General features: G+C 43.7%; 1 protein-coding gene across 6 annotated transcripts in view; it reads left to right on the forward strand.

Annotated features, from left to right (window-relative positions):
• Window positions 1-19,847, forward strand: part of ST3GAL3 (ST3 beta-galactoside alpha-2,3-sialyltransferase 3) — a 425,585-nt gene that overhangs the window by 96,340 nt on the left and 309,398 nt on the right. For 3 of the 6 annotated variants that reach the window (XM_075067555.1, XM_075067560.1, XM_075067557.1), the window contains exon 3: window positions 11,821-11,868. The exons of the other annotated variants lie outside the window; for them this stretch is intronic. In XM_075067555.1, the coding sequence (XP_074923656.1) occupies window positions 11,821-11,868 (48 nt within the window). The remainder of the gene's footprint in view (window positions 1-11,820; window positions 11,869-19,847) is intronic. 6 annotated transcript variants of the gene reach the window in all.

A 19,847-nucleotide genomic window follows, 5' to 3' on the forward strand; every position in this document is an offset into this window, starting at 1 on the left:
GGCAGAGGCCCTATAAAAATGTCCATGGGGTCCGGGGTGGAGGGTGGGCGTGGCATGCCCTCTCGTAGGACCCGGTCGAGGTAAGCCCGAGCAGCAGGCAGCAAAGCGGCCCTNGCTGGGAGGTTAGTCTATTACTAAAATATGTTTCTGCTGAAAACATCTTCTGTGTGTGTAGGATTTGAAAAGATATTACTTCAGCTTCTTTGGTTTCTGGTGGGATAGGACAGTCTCTCAAAATCCTCTGACAGAGAATCTGTAAAAGGAACAAAAAAGCTGGGAAGTAACTTCACAAAAACTGCTTTCCAGTAAAAAGTATTAACTGAAAAGTTGAAGCAACACTTTAGAAAGGTGAACTAAAACTGGATTTGGCTACGTCCACTGTACACTGCTGTTGTTCACTATGCTCTGTCTTTTACCCCATTTACCCCATTTTACGTTCAGTCCTTGCGGCTGAAGTAAGACTCAATGGAAACACAGGTAATCATATATTGTACAGGGCATCTGAATTGACTGAGCAGTGGTAATATTCAACAAACTGGTGTCTTTACTGAATGATGAAATCAGTGCAGGGACAGCAGTTGCGTAAAAGAATGACTGCCTTACTTGTGCCTGCATCAGTTCAGTACGGCCGTACAGCTCGCTGGCTGCTTGAGTTTTGTTCACGTATTGCTCATAATCGTTGGTGTATCAGTATCGTCAGGGACAGTCTGTGTTGTATCCAGATTGGATTGATTTAAATCAAAACAATTTAACTCACCAGTTTAAATCATAATTTAAATCAGTAAGGAGGAAACCTTGATTTAAATTACTGATTTTAATCATGTTTTGCATTTGTACTTTTTATTGATTCTCATTAGCTGGTAACCATTAACCTTTACACTAAATTTGGTGCTTTTTTTGCTAACCAGGGGGATACACTATATCTATATTATCTCAACCCCCTTGTCTTAAATTTGTTTGAGCAATTATGTAGCTTAACTTACTTTTATTTAGATTCTTAATCTGTACATTTGTAATATGTTAGAAAATGGTGAATGATACATTTCTTATTTACTAGATGATATTTTTACTTGTGATTTGTGTAAAGCTTTGTGGGTGGGAATTCAGTTAAAAATACACAAACAGAACTTTAGATTTTGTTGTGAAATAAAACACTTGATACATAAGAAAAAAGGCTATAAAAGGTTATGAAAGTATGTTTTGTGTTTATAACTAACTGATTTATAAACAAAGGAAGTATTATCTGTAATTAATTAATTGAACTGATTGTTTCTGGTCACTGTGTCCTTCAAGATTTTAGAACTAGTAGATATCCTCTCATACTTAGGTTTTTATTAATAAGGATGAAAAAGGAAAACAAGCTTCCCTGCTTTTTCAGTTCCTGTTGGTTTCTTACTTTTGAATGAATTAGTCATTGAACTGAGCACGTTGAATAAACTGAAATTAAGAAAATACACTCTTTGCATCTGCAGAAGAGGCTACTGCTGTCAAAAGCTGGTTTAGCACTTTAGCAAACTGTTTCTAGGTGCTTAGCCAGAGACTTCCTCCAGATCAATGGTTTGACTTATTTTAAAACTTGGCAGCAGACATGTATAGCATAATATTATTTTTTGTATTTAATTTAAATGATTTAAATAGATGATAGGTTTAAGCCTTAACATAGGTTGTCATAATTTCAAATATCAGAGGGGTAGCCATGTTAGTCTGGATCTGTAAAAGCAGCAAAGAGTCCCGTGGCACCTTATAGACTAACAGACGTATTGGAGCATTAGCATCTGACGAAGTGGGTATTCACCCACGAAAGCTCATGCTCCAATACATCTGTTAGTCTATAAGGTGCCACAGGACTCTTTGTTATAATTTCAAATGTAATTTTAATTGTTTGTTTAAAAAAAAACCCTGTATTTTTAATTTAAATTTAAAAACAGATTATTTTATTGTTTTATTTAATTTTTAACCACTTACTTGATACAGAGTGGATAAAAATATCTATCCGCTAGTGCTCAGTAACTCTTACTTGGAGCAGAAGACTTGTCTAACTAGCTGTGCAGCTGATTTAAGCAAAGCCTTCTTCTCACTCCTGGCCGCGTGCAGAGCCTGTAAGAGCATGTGGAATTTGGGAATCATTCTTTCCCATGCTGCAGCTTTAGTCACATTGATGCATGCTCACCAGGCTGTGTCATGCTGACAGAACTGGTGACTACTGGGCAGGCAAATGTTTAGGGAGTGCTGATTGTTTGAGTGGCTGCAAGGCATTCATATGCTATAGCTCAACCTGAAATGATGGGCTTGTTGAAGGAATTATTGGGTGAAATTCTGTGGCCTGTTACGCATGTAGACAGATTATGTTGTCGTGATGGCCCCTTCTGACCTTCAAATCTTATATAGCTTTTGAAAGAGATATAAAAGTCAGTTCCTGACCTCTGAGTTTACTAAAAATCCCATGGCTGGAGCCCTGTGCAGATACAAAATGTGTATCCACATCCAATCCATGATCCACAAACAGGGTCTGTGGATATAAAGCGGATATCTTCAGATTTGCAGGGCTCTACTTGTGGCATTTTATGTCTAATCTAAAAACTGCTGTGGTGACTGAAGAGCTAGTGAAATTATGGTTTAATCTAAAGAGATAAGACTGAAAGCTGAGCTGCTGAGAAGACAAGGGATTTTAAGACGGACTTTTAAAAGTTTTATGTTTTTGGTTTGTATTTCACACTATTTATCTCCTAGTGCTTAAGGAAAAGCATGTCTTTGTTTAAGATTCAGCATCCTTGCCTCTTCAGTTTATCTGTCATAAAGAAGGGAAAATTGTAGATGAAAATTTCCTAACTCAAAAAGTGTTGCATCCAGCACATTACATCCAGCCTGGGGGAATTCTCTATAAGACCTCTTCTTGACTGATTAAATAAAGAATTTATCTTCAGAATTAAAAATTAATAGTTCCTTAGGTATCAGTGATTGTGACTTAATCATTAATTTAGCAGGAATATAGTCTAAGTAAATATATGTATTTTTTTTTGCACAGGGGAGCAATCTGCTCCTGGTCTATGCCAGCCTGAGATCACTCTACTGTGCAGGCTCTCTCTGCTGTGCTGGCTGGTGCCTTGGGGGATAGAGTCTAAGACTCTGCCCATTCTGGACCCGCTTGCCTTGGGCAAGGAACAGTGGTGCCAGCAGCCCTGTGGGAGGGGCCCTCCCCTCCATACCAAGAGTTGCTGTGTGTGTAGTCTGTGCTGGGCCACAAGGGGACACCCTCAGCTCCCTTATCCTTGCAGTGGAAAAGAAAAGCAAGCAACCATCTGCCCCCCCCATATGCAGGAATAGAGGGGATCCTAGCCAGCATGTTCAGATCAGAATCAATGTCTGGGGCTGTTTAGTTCCAGGGATTTTGTTTGGGCCCATATCTGACCCCAAATCAACAAGGTTCTTAAGTATATAGTCTGACTTCAAGCACAGGAATAGTCCCATTGAATTAAATGTGACTGACTACTCACATGCTTAAAGCAAGGCAGAGTGCTTTAGAGCTGCCTGGGAAAGGGTTTTCCCATCCTGAAGTAATGGTTAAGGTTTCATTCCACCCCCGTTGTGCACTGGGATAAAACCAAGGCCTTTTGCAATAAAGTAGAGAGACAAGCCTGGCAGTTAGGGACCCTCTTGGGATAGAGGTCACCCCAGTTTAAGTCCTTATTCTGAATTGGAGCAGTGATTTGAACCTGGGTGTCCCACATCCCAGTTCTTTTTCTCTCTTGTGGTTTGACCAGAAATTGCATCCTGGACCTGAGAAACCTCTCCCCCAAAAAGTTCCATTGAAAAAATCCTGACCAGTCCTTGCGTGCCACAACTGGGGCCTCTGGTGTCAACACAGGGTTTTCTTGCCCTAAGAGCTGCTCAGAGACTGGATAGAATGAAATCAACACAGGGAGCCTGACAGAAACATGTAGCTCCTTTCTCTGTGTGGCCATTGTGCTCTATGCCTTCGTGCAGATGGATTTGGGTTTTTTTCTTTACGAGCTTGAACAGGGCGCATAAGACAACAAAGCCTGAGAAACGAGGGTGAGCTGTATTTTTCTCTCTCATTAATATCACTTCTGATCACATCATTAAGTACACAGTCCCACCATATGGGTGAGCGGTGTGTGTGTGACCTGGTGAGACAGATATTAATGAGCACCTTTTTTTTTTTGCATCTTACTTTGACTGAACTTTTCATCACCTTTGCTGTTTGGAGAGCCTTGCATCCATCTCAGTTAAGTACTTATCCTAGAGCTTGTTTAATTTATTTTCCGGGACTGACCTTTCTCACACATGACTGGCTGTCACCAGGGAAGGAAAGTAGGTCCAGGTTTCTGAATTGGAAGCCATCTAATGGCATAGAAGGGTATTTTATTGGGGTATAGAAAATGGGGCCCAATTACTCAACTCATTAAAATTTGAATATGATCCTGGAGGGTTAGATAACAAGAAATAAGCAGCTTCTCGTCACTCTCATTTTTCCCCCATTTAGTTTTTTTTCTTTTTCTCAAAATGAATGTTTGTTTCAAACCGAATGAGAAACTCACATTATAATTACAGCTTGATTCAGTGTGGACACAAATCTGACATCAGGAATCATAACATTCAAAAACCAGCAGGAGAACACTTTAACCTGTCTGGTCACTCAATAACAGACCTGAGGGTGGCAACTTTGCAACAGAAAAGCTTCAAAAACTGACTCCAGAGAGAAACTGCTGAGCTTGAATTGATATGCAAACTAGATACAATCAACTTAGGTTTGAATAGAGACTGGGAAGGCTGAGCCATTACAAACATTAAATCTATCTCCCCATGTAAGTATTCTCACACTTCTTGTACTGGGCTCTCTTGATTATCACTTCAAAAGTTTTTTTTTCTCTTACCAACTATGAGAGGCCAATTAAGTAAGACAACTCTCACCTTTTCATGCTCTCCGTATGTGTATATATATCTCCTCAATATATGTTCCATTCTATGCATCTGATGAAGTGGGCTGTAGCCCATGAAAGCTTATGCTCAAATAAATTTGTTAGTCTCTAAGGTGCCACAAGTACTCCTGTTCTTTTTATTAGGAACAAAAGGAATCCTAACAATGGTATGGTTCCTTGACTAGATGTAAGTGGTAGAATTGTCGATTATAAAGCAGAAAATCCAGACGTGTTCCATAAGTATTTTTGTTCTGTATTGGGGGCGGGGGTCTGCGGCTAAAACAGGGATAGAATGAGTTAGCCTTGGTCTGCACTAGTAATATGTTGGTATGACTACCTTGCTCAGGGGTGTGAACAATCCACATCCCTGAGCAATGCAGTTCTACTGACCGAACTCCCGGGGTAGACAGCGCTGTGTTGATGGGAGGGCTTCTGTAGCCTCTCGGGAATGTTATTACCTGGACTGACAAGAGAAGCCCTACCATCAGCCTAGGTAGCATCTTCACTGAAAAACTAGAGTGGTGCAGCTGCAGCCTTTTTAAGTGTAGCCACGTCCTTAAGAATTACTTAGACAAGATGTTTTCAAGTTTCCAGAGCCTGGCAAAATACGTCCTACAATACTTAAGGAACTGTCTGAAGAGATCTCTGAGTCATTAGCGATCATCTCTGAGAATGTGTGGAGGCCGGGAGAGATCCCAGAGGACTGGAAAAGCGCAAGTGTACTACCTATCTATGGAAAAGGAAACAAGGACAACCCAGGGAATTGTAGAGTCAGCTTTGCTTTGGAACTCAGAAACATAGTAGAGCAAATCATCAATTTTTACTCTCATAGGACAGTGGTTTTCAAACTTTTTTTCTGGCTACCCAGTTGAAGAAAATTGTTCATGCCCATGACCCAATGGAGCTGGGGATGAGGGATTTGGGAGGGGCTCAAGGCTAGGGCAGAGGGTTGGTAGGGGTGAAAAGGCCCTCTCCCCAGGGAACAATTGGGGGTAATTGCTGTGGGGTGGGGCCAGGAATGAGGGGTTCAGGATGTGGGAGGGGGTCAGGGCTCTGGGCTAGGGGTGCAGGCTCTGGGGTGGGTTTGGGGATGAGGGGTTTGGAGTGCAGGAGAGGGCTCCGGGTTTGGGGGGCTCAGGGCTGAGGCAGAGGATTGGGGCACGGGCTTACCTTGGGCAGCTCCTGGTCAGCGGCGCAGCAGGAGTGCTAAGGCAGGCTTCCTGCCTGTTCTGGCATTGTGGACCACTCCCCAGCGATGGCCTTTCTGGGGTATAGCATAGGGGCGGTCTCTTAAAACAATAATTGGTAAAGTACAAGCTCTAACCACATGCCTTGTCCTCAAACAAAAAGGCAAGTGAGGCAGTTCTTGGGCCTGCTGGGATAACCAGAAGTTTATCTCTAACTTCACTTCACTCATGGCCATCTAACAAACCTTATAAAAAGATAGTAACCCCAGAAAACTCCAGTGGGATGGGAATTGTGAAGAAGTTTTTAACTCATTGAAGCCCCGCCTGCCAGTTGCCCATGGTTTTTAATCTTGAGTTTTTGCAAGAATTTACACTTGATCTGAGCTCACAGAGAGCCGAGAACCCAAGAAAGAAACCAACAGGACTCCACTGGCCATCACATACAGTCCCCAGGTAAAACTCCTCCAACACATCATCAGGATCTACAACCCATCTTGGACAATGATCCTTCGCTTTTACAGGCCTTGGGTTGCAGGCCAGTCCTCGCCCACAGACAGCCTGCCAACCTGAAGCATATTCTCACCAGTAACTGCACATCGCACCATAGTAACTCTAACTCAGGAACCAATCCATGCCACAAACCTCGATGGCAACTCTGCCCACATATCTACACCAGCGACACCATCACAGGACCTAACCAGATCAGCCACACCATCATCGATTCATTCACCTGCACGTCCACCAATGTAATATACGCCAGCAATGCCCCTCTGCTATGTACATCGATCAAACTGGACAGTCTCTACGGAAAAGGATAAATGGACACAAATCAGATATTAGGAATGGCAATATACAAAAACCTGTAGGAGAACACTTCAACCTCCCTGGCCACACAATAGCAGATCTTAAGGTGGCCATCCTGCAGCAAAAAAACTTGGACCAGACAAACTCAGGACCAGACTTCAAGAGAACTGCTGAGCTTCAGTCATCTGCAACTCGACACATCAGCCGGATTCACACAAGACCTGTGCGCTTGCCACTACAGAACCAGTTTCTCCTCCCTTGTTTCACGCCTAACTGCAGAGAGGCCCTTCCCTGATGACTAACGTGTGTTAGTCCGCCCTGCTCCTTGCTTTGCATAATATTACCTGCCCCCTGGACCTTTCCACTTACATGCATCCGACGAAGTGGTATATCACACGGAAGTCATGCTCACAAAACTTCTGTTAGTCTGTAATGGTTCGCAAGGACTCTGGCTGCTACAGATCTAGGACTAACGCGGCTAACCCCTGATACTATTATATACAGGTGCTCAGGATATCGGAGAGGGCCCTGTGCTTTCACATTAACTTGCAGGTGAGAGCAACTCGCCTGTATTTAAGTAAAAGATTGTTCCCTGGGAGGCGGCTTTTTCATTATCGAAAACATAGCACTGGACAATTAAGCGATTTGTAGATCTTTGTCCGTCACTGCTGGGTATCCCTTCTCATGATCACTGACCATGCCCCTGGCAATTGGTTGAATACCCATGAGGACTTCGAACCACGTGTAATGCAGTGGTACCTGGCCGTCAATCTTGTAGGTTAAAGATCGTGTTTTTTCAAGGGCGGTTGTGACCACGCCACTTTGAACAGGAAACTGCTTCCCATTTTACAGTGGGAGCATGTGATGGGGCATACCTTAATCCAGCCAGGAAAGCGTTAATTAGGACGTTGGGGAGATGGTTGGAGATGTTCAGCGAGGATTCTCACCCGCCGAATTTAACCTGGAGAGGGAAACATACAGAAGTGGCGGGATATCCCTTGGGATCCGAAGGAAATTGACCCGTAGAGAGGAAAGCGGAGTGAAACTAGACTAACAGGTGATGCGTGGTGAGCAAGGTCTCACGACGTGAAATACATCCATGACGCAACGCCATAAATTAAAATGTTGTACACTATCGCGGTGCCAGGGAACAAGAGGAGAACTGGAGCTACTGTGCAGGAAGTGAAATGGAATTATAGGGATCGGACCCTGGTGCTGTACCTCTCGAGTCGGGTATGAAGCTATGTGCTGTTTAGAAAAGACAGGAAGAAGGAAAAGGTGGTGCCCTCTTGCATCCATATTAGGAACTTAATGATACCGAAGGATGGAATGGATAGACAGATCTGTTGGGTACATCCAGCTGAGTAAAAAAGCTACTAGAGGCTTCCCCTGATGATAGTGCTTGGGTGTGCTACAGACCGCGGATCTGATTGGATATGGATAGGAGACATCTTTAATGTCTTTATGAAGACACAACGGCGGAATGTGGTGATTATGGGAGAGCACTTCACTCCGGATCTAGACTGTTGAGGACGAAAGTGCTTGCAATGACATAATGGGGTCGATTTTTTGCTGGATGTGATTAGCGGATGGTTTCTTCATCAAGTGTCGACAGGGACCAGACTCAAAGGAACGCTGAGCCTTGCAGTTCATCTCAAATCTGACACCACCTCAGCTCGGATTTCAACAAAGACTGTGAATGCTTGCCACTACAGAACCAGTTTCTCCTCCCTTGGTTTTCACGCCTAACTGCTAGAGAGGGCCTTACTTCCTGATTGAACTAACCTTGTTATATCCGCCTGCTCTTGCTTGCCATATAATACCTGCCCTGGAAATTCCACTACATGCATCCGACGAAGTGGGTATTCACCACGAAGTCATGCTCCAAAACTTCTGTTAGTCTGTAAGGTGCCACAGGACTCTGCTGCTTTTAAGATCTAGACTAACACGGGTACCCCTCTGATACTATTATATACAGGTGCCTCAGGATATCGGAGAGGGCCCTGTGCTTTCACAAACTTTGCAGTGAGCAGCACTCGTCCTGTATTTAAGTAAAAGATTGTTCCCTGGTGGAGAGGGCTTTTTCATATTTCGAAAACTAGCACTGGCATTTAAGCGATTGTAGATTTCCCAGTACTACCTGCTGGGTAACCCTTCTCATTGATCACTGACCATGCCCCTGGCATTGGTTGAATACCATGAAGGACTTGAACCCACGTGTAATGCAGTGGTACCTGGCCGTCAACCTTGTAGGTAAGATCGTGTTTTTTCAAGGGAGGTTAGTGACACAGACACTTTGAACGGAAATGCTTCCCATTTTGACGTGGAGCATGTGATGGGGCATACCTTAATATCCCAGCCAGGAAAAGGTTAATGTAGGAGTTGGGGGAGATGGTTGGAGATGTTCAGAGAGATCTCCACGCCGGAATTTAACCTGGAGAGGGAAAAACAAAGTGAGAGGGGATACCCTTGTGGACCGAAGAATTGACCCGAGAGGAAAAGCGGAGTTGAAACTAGACTAACAGGTGATGCTGGTGTAGAAGGTCTGTGCACGACGGGGAAAGAATTCATGACGCAAACGCCAAAAATTAAAATGTCTGTACACTAATGCGAGAGGCCTAGGGAACAAGATGGAGGAACTGGAGCTACTGGTGCAGGAAGTGAACTGATATTATAGGGAAGGAAACCTGGTGGATATCGTACTCATGACTGGTACGGGTATGAAGGCTATGTGCTGTTTAGAAAAGACAGGAAGAAAGGCAAAAGGTGTGGAGTCGTCCTTGTCATCATGATGAGGAACTGTAATGAATAGAAGTGATGGAATGGATAAGACAGAGTCTGTCTGGGTAAAATCACGCTGAGTAAAAAAGCTACTAGAGCTTCCCCTGAGATATGCTTGGGTGTGCTACAGACCGCGGATCTGATTGGATATGGATAGAGACCTCTTATGTCTTTATGAAGTACACAAGGGGAATGTGTGATTATGGAGACTTCAACTTCCCGGATATAGACTGGAGGACGAGGCTTGCAATGAATAATAGGGTCTGATTTTCTGGATGTGATAGGGATGGATTTCTTCATCAGTACGAAGTACTACGATGAGGAGATGCCATTTTTAGATTTGGGTTTTGGTGAGGATGAGACTCGTAGAAGAAATGAGGTAGGGACAACCTTTGGTTCGAGTGATCAATGAGCTGATTCAATTCTAAATTAATGGAGATAAACAAACGGATCTGGATTAGGGTTTCGGATCCTTCTCGAGGGCTAATTTTAAAGAGTTAAGGAAATTAGTTAGGGTAAGTGGATTGGACGGAGGAACTTGTGGATTTAAATGCGGGAGGGAGGGCCTGGAATTACTTAAGTCGCAGCTGCGGAGACGTCGGAAGCCTGCATCCCATGGGTCAGAAAGGAGGAAAAAACCCATGGGGCAGGAGTTTAGGCCAACTGATAGGCAAGCAACTCAGAGAGGGATTAGGAAAAAGCAGAAAAGCTTACAGGAGAATGGAAGCAAAGGCGGGATTAAGCAAGGGAAGCTTACCTTTAGAGGTCAGAACATGTGCCTGTAAGAGCCCACCAGACCAGGCACAAGCTGATTGCAACACGGCGGGGTTGAAGATAAGTCCTGATCTGGACTCTAGCTGTATTTAACCTTCAAAGGCAAGCTAGGCCGACGAAGTGGATATTCACCCACGAAAGCTCATGCTCCAATACGTTTGTTAGTCTATAAGGTGCCACAGGTCTCTTTGCTGCTTTGGCCTCTATAGACTCTTGTGAAACACTCAGAGACCGACTGTTCCCACAATTGTAAGGACCTTTAGAGGAGAAGGGGTTCTCCAAATACCCAAATGGGATCTACAGAGACCCAGTTTATCACAGGATGACTTGATCACATTTAATAAGTACCTACATGGGGCACAGAAATTGGGTTATACCGTAGAATTCTCTTCAGTGTAGCAAACAGAGGTCTAATGAGATCCGGTGGCTGGGAGTTGGAGCTAGACAAATTCAGACGAGAAATAAAACAAAATTATTTTATACCTCAACAACATCCCCCAGCAATGGGGCATTATTATTAACTATTAATGATTTTTTAAATAATGTGTATTTTGGCTGTGTAGGCAAATGCAGGCATGCACAGAAAGAGACAGCCCCTGGCTCAAACAGGATCAGCATTCAAATCCTTTTTTTCTATGATGTAGATAGCAAGCTGAAGCTTCTCCCACTTCTCAACACGTGTGAATCCTCTGGGTGTTCCAAGCATTAGACTTTTGCTGTGCTACACAACTAAACAAATAAATAAAACCCATGCTGAACACGTAAGTGTACCTATTTGTCAGGTTTCATATGTATAAATCATTTCTTTTTCATTAGCTAATCACCATCTGAGATTTTCTAACTTCAAACAGCACCCTCTTTTGCTAGATGCCTGTTATTGTCTGTAACACTGGGAAACAGTGGGCATGCATACCTGACTGGTGAAGAGGTTCATGTTCCTCCCGATGGAACATAGCAAGGGGGATTACCTTCTTAAAACAAAAGAGAAATGCAAAGTACTGCAAGAAACACAATGCCATGATTTGTAGTTCTCTGCCTTGTAATGGCAACGGTTGTATCAGAGTGACATCTGTTAATGGCAACGGGTGTATCACTCAGAGTGACATCTGTAGGCCATATATGCTGGACTGTGGTGTATTTGCCCATATTTGCCAGATGGCATGTGGTTCCTGCCCCAGTACAACTACACATACTCTGAAGGTATGGACTGATTCATATGCACATTAAAATGTGGAGTATGCAGACTGCATGATAAAGAGGAAAGAGAAGCCGCTTGTAAACAATTCATGGATTTATTTAAAAGGGGAAAATGAACTTGTACTCTTGTGTTACAGATTCAGTGGTTCTTTCCTTTGACTCCGTTGGACATACAGTAGGCTCAGGTACAACATCCCCTTCTTTCCCATCTATCTCCCTCATAAAAAGGCTTTTATTTAATTAGACTGGTAGCCATGTTGGGAGGCAGATAACAAAGAGTCAGATCTTGGTGCAGGATTACATTGAAAATTGGCTGTCTGACCAAACTGACTAAATATATCCCTTTGTTATGAGCACTGGAAATGTTAAGGGGCTTATTGTGGCACGAGGTCTTGTCTACATTTGAAATGCTACAGTGGCAGGAATGCAGCTGCATTGCTTTAGTGCTTCAATGTAGACACTACCTATGCCAATGGGAGGAGTTCTCCCCTTGATTCAGGTAATCCACCTCCCTGAGAGGCGCTGTCTGCACAATGATTTAGGTTGGCTTAACTACATTGCTCAGGGGTGTGGATTTTTCACATGCCTGAGGGGCATAGATGGGTTGATCTAATTTTCTGGTGTAGGCCACTTCCAATACTCAGGCCATGTCCACACTAGTACTTTTGTGGGTATAACTTACATCGCTCAGAGGTGTGAAAAAAACATCCTCTGAGGGACATAAGTTACACTGACAGAAGCACCAGTGTGGACAGCCCTATGGCTACAGGAGACGCTCTCCCGCCGACATAGCTACCGCTGCTCGTGGGAGTGGTTTAATGATGTCGACGGAGAGCTCTCATCTGTCAGCATAGAGTGGCTATCTGAGCAATCTTGCAGCAGTGGAGCTGCTTCGGCACCGTTGTGCTGCTGTGAGCTGGCTGCTGTAGATGTGAAGTCAGTCACGCAGAAGAGCTGGGTGCACACAGTGAAGTTGATGGCCCAGTTTCTAGTGTGAAAGACATTGAATTCATGTTGCCCACTGACTGGGGAACAATGGTTTCACTCTGCCAGGAGAGGTTCTCAGCTGGACGTGCAATTGAATTATGTGAGGGAAGGGTGAGGAGGAATGCTCTGAGAAAGGAGGAGGGGAATTTCTATAGTTTATCAAGCAGGGCTGTGATGTTGTTTTCTGCAGAGCTAAGCAGAGTTAATGAATCCAAGGGGAGCGTCTGGATGATCACATTGCCCTCTGAGTATGACCATGTGTATTACTGGCCATCACATAATTAAATTGAAGCAAAAAACAAAATTGAAAGGTTCCTTTGTGCTTGGGCTGCTTCAGGGAACTAGTGAATATTAGCTTGGCTATCTGCAGCACAACATGGTCTTTAGTTAAGGCACACTGCACTGAGGTAGACATTTCTGTAGAGTAGCCACAACATTGGATAAAATTCAGTTGACAGAGTTTATAGTTGTGTGTGTAAAGTACCTACGCAGGGGTTCTCAAACTTCATTGTACTGCGACCCCCTTCTGACCAAAAAAAAAAAAAATTGCTACATGACCCCAGGAGGGGGAACCGAAGCCTGAGCCTGCCTGAACCCCATCGCCCCGTGGGGGTGGGCCAAAGTCGAAGCCCAAGGGCTTCAGGCCTGGGGAGGCCTGTGACCTGAGCTCTGGCACCGAGGGCTGACACTGAAGCCTGAGCTCTGCTGTCCAGGGCTGAAGCCCTTTGGCTTCGACCCCAGGTGGTGGGGCTTGGGCTTTGACCCCAGGCCCAGCAGGTCCAACATAACATGTCCTTTTATACCCGCTAAAAGTCTGGCCTGATTCCCTTTCCTTTTCAAAAATGAAATTTGCTCCTGGATTTCTTTTGTCCAATACTCTTTCCTCCCAGGTTGGTAGGAATAGTTTGCTGCCTTCCAGCATGGTACTAGTCTTCTGCCTGCACGCTTGTCAAACAAAGCCTGCTGCCTGGCACTAACAATGAAGCTTGTGCAGAAAACTCAGACTTACCCAGGCTTTGGTGTCGTTTGGTTCATTCTGAAGCCCGAAATGCATTCTGATGTTCTTTCGTCATTCTCTAGAAAACTGATCTGTGAAGAGTGCATGATCTGATTCAGGAACAGCTTAGGGTTGCTGGCATTGCGTGCAGAATGGAAATGCCACCAGGTTTTGGTGAAAACAGTTGTCTTCGTGCTTTGCATTAACCCCTCCCCCAAACCCTGCCACACTAACTACTGTGCAGAGTTTTCTCTTGTACTAAAGGACAGTTTCTTTAATCCTCAGAATTGGGCAAGAATGGAAAAGATTAAAAGTATATGAAATCTCTGGGTGAATTCAGAGGGACATAATTCGATCTTGGTTTCCCCTGAATCTTTGGTTAGCTACTTACCAGTTTTAAAGCATAGTTAATTCCATGGATAATCTGAGTTTGGCATACCTTTACAGAATCCTGACTGGTTACTCATCAATGTGGAGTTACAATATTATCTTCCTATGTGCCAATTTTCTATGAATGTTAAAAATGGAAGCATTATAACCAGAATGGGGTGTTACAATTTGAGAGAAGATAAATAATTAGAAATTTAATTTATTAATGAAAAACAAATTCTCTTGATCACTGTCTCTGAAGTCGTATTTTTGTGAGTGGTGGGAAACAAGGCTAGTTGTAAGCAGGTTGACTTGCTGGGACTATTTGAAGAGACAAGTCCCTGCACTCTGATTTATTACATCTCAGGGAGAGCAGTTGGAGTCCTGAGGAGGTCAGTAAAACACCCTTCTGTAACTCCATCTCCCCCAACAAAATCCAATTTCTCCCTTGTTATTATGAAGCAACCTGCTACTCAGGAGAGAGGGGCTGAGAAATGTCCGAGTATAGATTTTTCCAGAGATCTGTGTGCTAAATTGCCCTTGTATTAAAAACCTTGGATTTATTATGCTGCAAATTCTAGCTCATGCTGAGAATTGAGACTTGTAATAAGACATCAGTCTGTGTGTGGTCTCTGCCCACTGAGGGATCGCTTTCCTTGTTAAACAGGAAGAGGAGAGAAAAAAAACTGAGACTTTTGTTCTTCTTTCGTCCATCCCATCACACCTTGCTGCGAACCCAGGAACTGGCAGTGCCCAGAAAGAATCTATAGCTGCACCAGCCCCAGCCATCCTGAGTAGGTGTTGTTTCAGGTCGGGGTATAAAAGGCGGAAAAGTTGAGTATTAAAAAAAATAGTTTAATAAATTAACTATTCAAGATGAAGCTGTCAATCACAACATCATTCCTGGGATTTCAGATTTTAAACAAGCATAAGGAAACTTTCTATTGTTACCAATCAGCTCTGTGTTCTTGGGGAGCCAGGGGGCATAGTCCAGCCTGACTGACTCATGAAAGACACCCCCCATCCTCAGCTTCTGCTTGACCAAAAACCGATCAGAAGCAGGACTTACAAACAGCAATGACAAGGCGATGGAAGACACACCTAAACCCCTCTGGACAAGGCTGAGAGCTTGGAAGTGCTGCTTGACCCAGCCTGCTGAGTTGAGGGACATATAAGGGGTCAGCTTGGTAGTGTTGATTAACCCAGTCCTCTTAGATGCGCTCCGTTAGAGAGAGAGAGTGAGAGTGTGTGTGTGTGTGTGTTTTTGTCTGATTCTGGGGCTGGAAGAATCCAGCCCTGGGGAACGTAGGTCCTGCAGGATAGCTCCATTGGGAGGGGACTTGCAGAAGGGAAAAGTAGACCTCCAGATGAGAACACAAGTAGTACATTGATAGAATTACAGAAACACTCCCTCCCCCCCCGAAGAGGAACCCTAATAAAGACCATACCCCAAAGTAATGGTCAAATCTGGTAACATGTTTACAAATGGGCAGACTGGGTACTTCGTTTAACTCTTTAGAATTGCTCAACCGTAACCACTAATTCATATCTTTCCATGGCCAGAATAATTTCTTGAATTGACTTTAAGACTTCATTTTGGTTTTGTATTAACTGTTCTGCTTGTGTGCAATTCTCAACTTTCAGGAGTGCCAAAAGACTGCTGCACTCTTAACTCTTCAGCAGTGGAGGTCAGGGGGTAGTCAGGATAATGCTGTGAAATGTGCAGAAGGCTTGTCCAGCGGTCACTGAGCACCTAGCTATGTATTGATTCACAGAATAGCATTGGCATGGAGCCTGTGGCTAGCTGATGTGCTGAGAGATGGAGTGAGGTTTAGAAGTGTAAAAAGACATATTGCCCTAAATAAAGGGGGTCCCTGAGGCCACATCGTGATCTTGTCTGATAGATGGGGCTGGATGTTTCTGGGGTTCTCCTCTGGCCCATGCATCAAAGATAAGATCCTGAGCAGCAAAGGAAGGTCCATGCTTTAGTCCTGGATGTATTGTCTGGACCAGTTTTTTAGTTGGGGCCAGACATCATAAGAACCTGTGTTCTGAACTCTGGGGGCTTCAACGCAGAAAACAAAGTAGAGAGGGAGTTTGAGTGGGGCCTGGATCTCATTCACCTGGAATGGACGCTAAGTGCTTTTTTATAGTTGCTTTGTTTTACATTCAGATGCTGGCTACACCCACTTAGAGCTTAAAAATCAAATTTCTATCTCCACTAATTTTGTCCAAGAGGCTGTTGGGTTTTTCTTCTGTCTGAGAGCAAGCAGATTAATTGCTCTGCTCTAGGCGTGGGAAGGATAAAGGTGCTTTGAAGATATCTTTTCCTGCAAAGACTGCTGGAAGCTATAGATTGAGCTTTACTCGCCATCTTGCTGACATGCAGATTGAAAGTGTTTTGGTACACACACGCCTGTGTGTAAGTCGTATCTGTACACCTGTCAAAACGTGAGGTTTGATACACAGTTGCCAACTTCCATGTGGTAAATAAGCACCCCGACTTTCACAATAAGCCAAAAATCAAGCTAATCTCATTTCAGAACAAGGCCAAAACAAGCCAGTCCCTAAGAACTCCGACACCCTATGTGACTAGATCCCCTGGCGTGAGTCTGGGACTGTGGTGGGCCCCCTGTGTGCTCTGCCCCTGCTTGCCCCTTGCCAGTGCTTGCCAGGAGCTGATCAAAAAAAAGAAGCAAAAAGCTACAAGTCAAACAAGCTACAAGCCCAAAACTAGCGAACAAGCAACTCACAAGCCAATTAAGTCAAAAACAAGTCCAATTTTTGCGTTTTTTTTCATGGGTTTGGCATGTCTTGGCATGTCTGGTTTGATTCCAGCAGTACTCTTTGGTATAAGAGCAGCTGGTTTAAGCTGCTTTGTTCAAGCAATTTAAATAGTATACAGGTTTTGAGCCTCCCACATATTTTAAGGTTGGTTTCTAATCTGACCCTTCTCCTCTGGGAAGTAGTGTGGACTGATGAATATAAAGAGTGGTTTTCAAAAATGTGTGAGTGATTTAAGAGCAAAAGACCTATGGGGATTAGGTGCTTGTGAAAATCCCACCCAAAATGTACTGTAAAGAAAAGTATGATACAGAATGCAGTATAGAGCTAAGTGCCAGAAAGAGAGTCTGGGATCCTAAATGACACATTTTGGATGGACCCCTCTGATCAAGTACTGTCTGCTTAGCCGTTGCATGTTTGGGGCTGTGTTGGTATCCAGAGCTCCTTCTACTGAAGTCCTGGACCCTGATTCTTTTCTTCAGAAGAAGCTGGAAGGTGTTTGTTGCTCTACAGCCAAATAACTGAAGGGGATGTGGGGTGGGAGGAAATATAGCACCTTCTTTTGCAGGAGTCTGCTCTTTATTAATTTGGTGGGTCAGAGGGTTTTGTTTAGTACAGTGGATTTTGGTGGTTTATATTTACTTATTCTGCAGAATTGCTTTCCCTTTTTGTTAATCTTTGATTAATGGGATTTACTTCCTATTTTGTTTATCTGACTGTAGACTAAATGGGAGATGGTGGATTTTTGCCAATGACTTTCACGTGCTGGTTTTCTGATGTAGATAGTCTTTCCATGACTTGACTAACATACTCAGTATCCCTGTCTGTTCCCTCACCACTCCTGTTGAACGTGCAGCTGTGAGGGTGTCCCTTTGGAAATGCTAAGAATTGGTTTATAATGGATCTTACAGTAATAAAACTTCAATATCATTTTTCTTTGTCTTTGGTATCTGCAGATTGTCAGCCTCCCCTGTAGGTCACTGAGAGCTCATGCACATTAATTTTTTATTAATATTATCTTTGATTTTTACTAGGAAATGTGATACAACTTCTAAAATGGAGAAACATTCTCTTGAAAGATTCACTAAGGGATCATTAACTGTATTTACGCAAGTGGACACGTGGCATTGAGTGAAATAACAGTTTATTTAGCAAAGAATGTGAATGGATTTAAGCAGATAACTTCTTGGGAGAATAGAGGGCATATGCAGTTCATGGGCTGAAATCTTTCACCTTCATACTGGAATTCATTCCCTGAATTCAGTCTAAACCAGACTAATAGATTTTCCTGTCTATGGAAGTTACTGTAATTTATTAGGAATGGAAAAAACTCTCAAGATTTACACATTCCATTCACTTTATTACGAAAACTGGAACCTCTCAGCCTTTAATAATACTAAAACATTGTGTTTGGCATGACATCAGTTGTCTCATACTCTGAACTAGTGAAACTGGCACCTATTTGGAGGGTAGGGTCATGACTAAGGCTTTTGTCATGGTTATTTTTAGTAAAAGTCATTGACAGGTCATGAGCAATAAACAAAAATTTACAGAAGCCGTGACCTGTCTGTGATTTTTGCTTTTGTGGCTCCATGGTTTTCCCTGCCAGCGTGGTGGCTTGGAGCTGTGGGGCTCCTGCTCTGCCCACGGCAACTGGAAGCTGTGGTGGGGGGGGGGGTGCCCCTCCACCCATGGCAGCTGGGAGCTGCAGGGTGACCATATTTTCCAAGGAGAAAATGGGACACCCCCAGCTGCTCATGCGAGGCGTCCCCCTCCTCCAGCACGAGTCTGTCACCCATTTTTGGAACCTGTCAGGAGGCCTCTTGTTGCTGGATCCCTGCCAGGGCCCCTCTGGCTGCCAACTCCAGAGTCCCGCAGCCCCTGGTACTGAAGCAGAGAATGTCACGAAGGTCTGTAGAAGTCGCGGATTTCACCTGCAACATAAATGTAGCCTTAGTCATGACTGCTAGTAGAGACACCTCTTCTGATGGATCATCCATGGAGTGGTATTGGCGATTGCTTCTCAAATGATTGCTCACTTGGTCTTCTTTCTGGTTGGGAATGAATTAGGTAATCACTTTGTCTAATGAAGAGGACCTCTCTAGTATGTTGCTTTCTACAGGATATAAAGCTGGGGCAGATGTCTTAGGGGCCACCAGGTCAGGGATTACAGGGAAAGGCAAATTAAGGGATATTACTTACTTTTGCTGTCAAATTTGGAGCAATAAGTACTAGTCTCATGATTTCTGGTGTCACCAGTATTCTCAGGGGATTGGTGATAGGATATGGAGCCTTTCTCCTTGAGCGTATAGGTTTGAATTGCAACTGCGTTGGTAGAGTTAAAAAATCATTGCCGTGTGATGTAATCTGTGGAAAATGAAATATTGGTCTCAGGGTACTGGATATTTATCCACATTAGCTGGCACAATTATTGTGGTGATTATTATAGGCTGAGCTTTCTACACTTAAAGTTGCCCAACACTTCTTATTATCAGACTCCGTTTTCAGTTGCTTGTGACTGTGCCAAATTTGAACAGTATGGATTGAAATTGCCTATGCTAGCTGTGTGTCTCAGACTGAAATTTTGGGAAAGTTTCAGAAAAAAGATTCAGCCATTTCTGAGAACAAGATTTGGGAAAAATACATTGTTTTGTCCATGTTTTTAAAAATGAACTTATAAGTGTTTCTTTGAGAGAAGCTCTAGTATTGCCTGTACTTTGGAGTCAGAACGTGAAATTTTGTAAAGGGAGATTGTCAGCATGGTATTAGGGATATGCCTTTTGCTGCGCCAGTTAGAAATGAATACCAAGTTTTGTAAGTCTTTGAAAAATCTCAGTTCACGCATGACCAGTACAGACTTGTTAGAACTTGACAGCTAAATTCCCCAGGTTCCTGCATGTACTGGGCATGCTCCAGACTAGGGTTGCAGGGGCTGAGCGGGACTTCCTCTGCCATTGCTGCTCCTGACTGCTTTGCCGCCAGGTGCAGGAACGGAGCACAGGGAGACTGTCTTCTGCTCTCAGTGCT

Source organism: Chelonoidis abingdonii, chromosome 7 (genome assembly GCF_003597395.2).
Source record: "Chelonoidis abingdonii isolate Lonesome George chromosome 7, CheloAbing_2.0, whole genome shotgun sequence".
NCBI lineage: Eukaryota > Metazoa > Chordata > Testudines > Testudinidae > Chelonoidis > Chelonoidis abingdonii.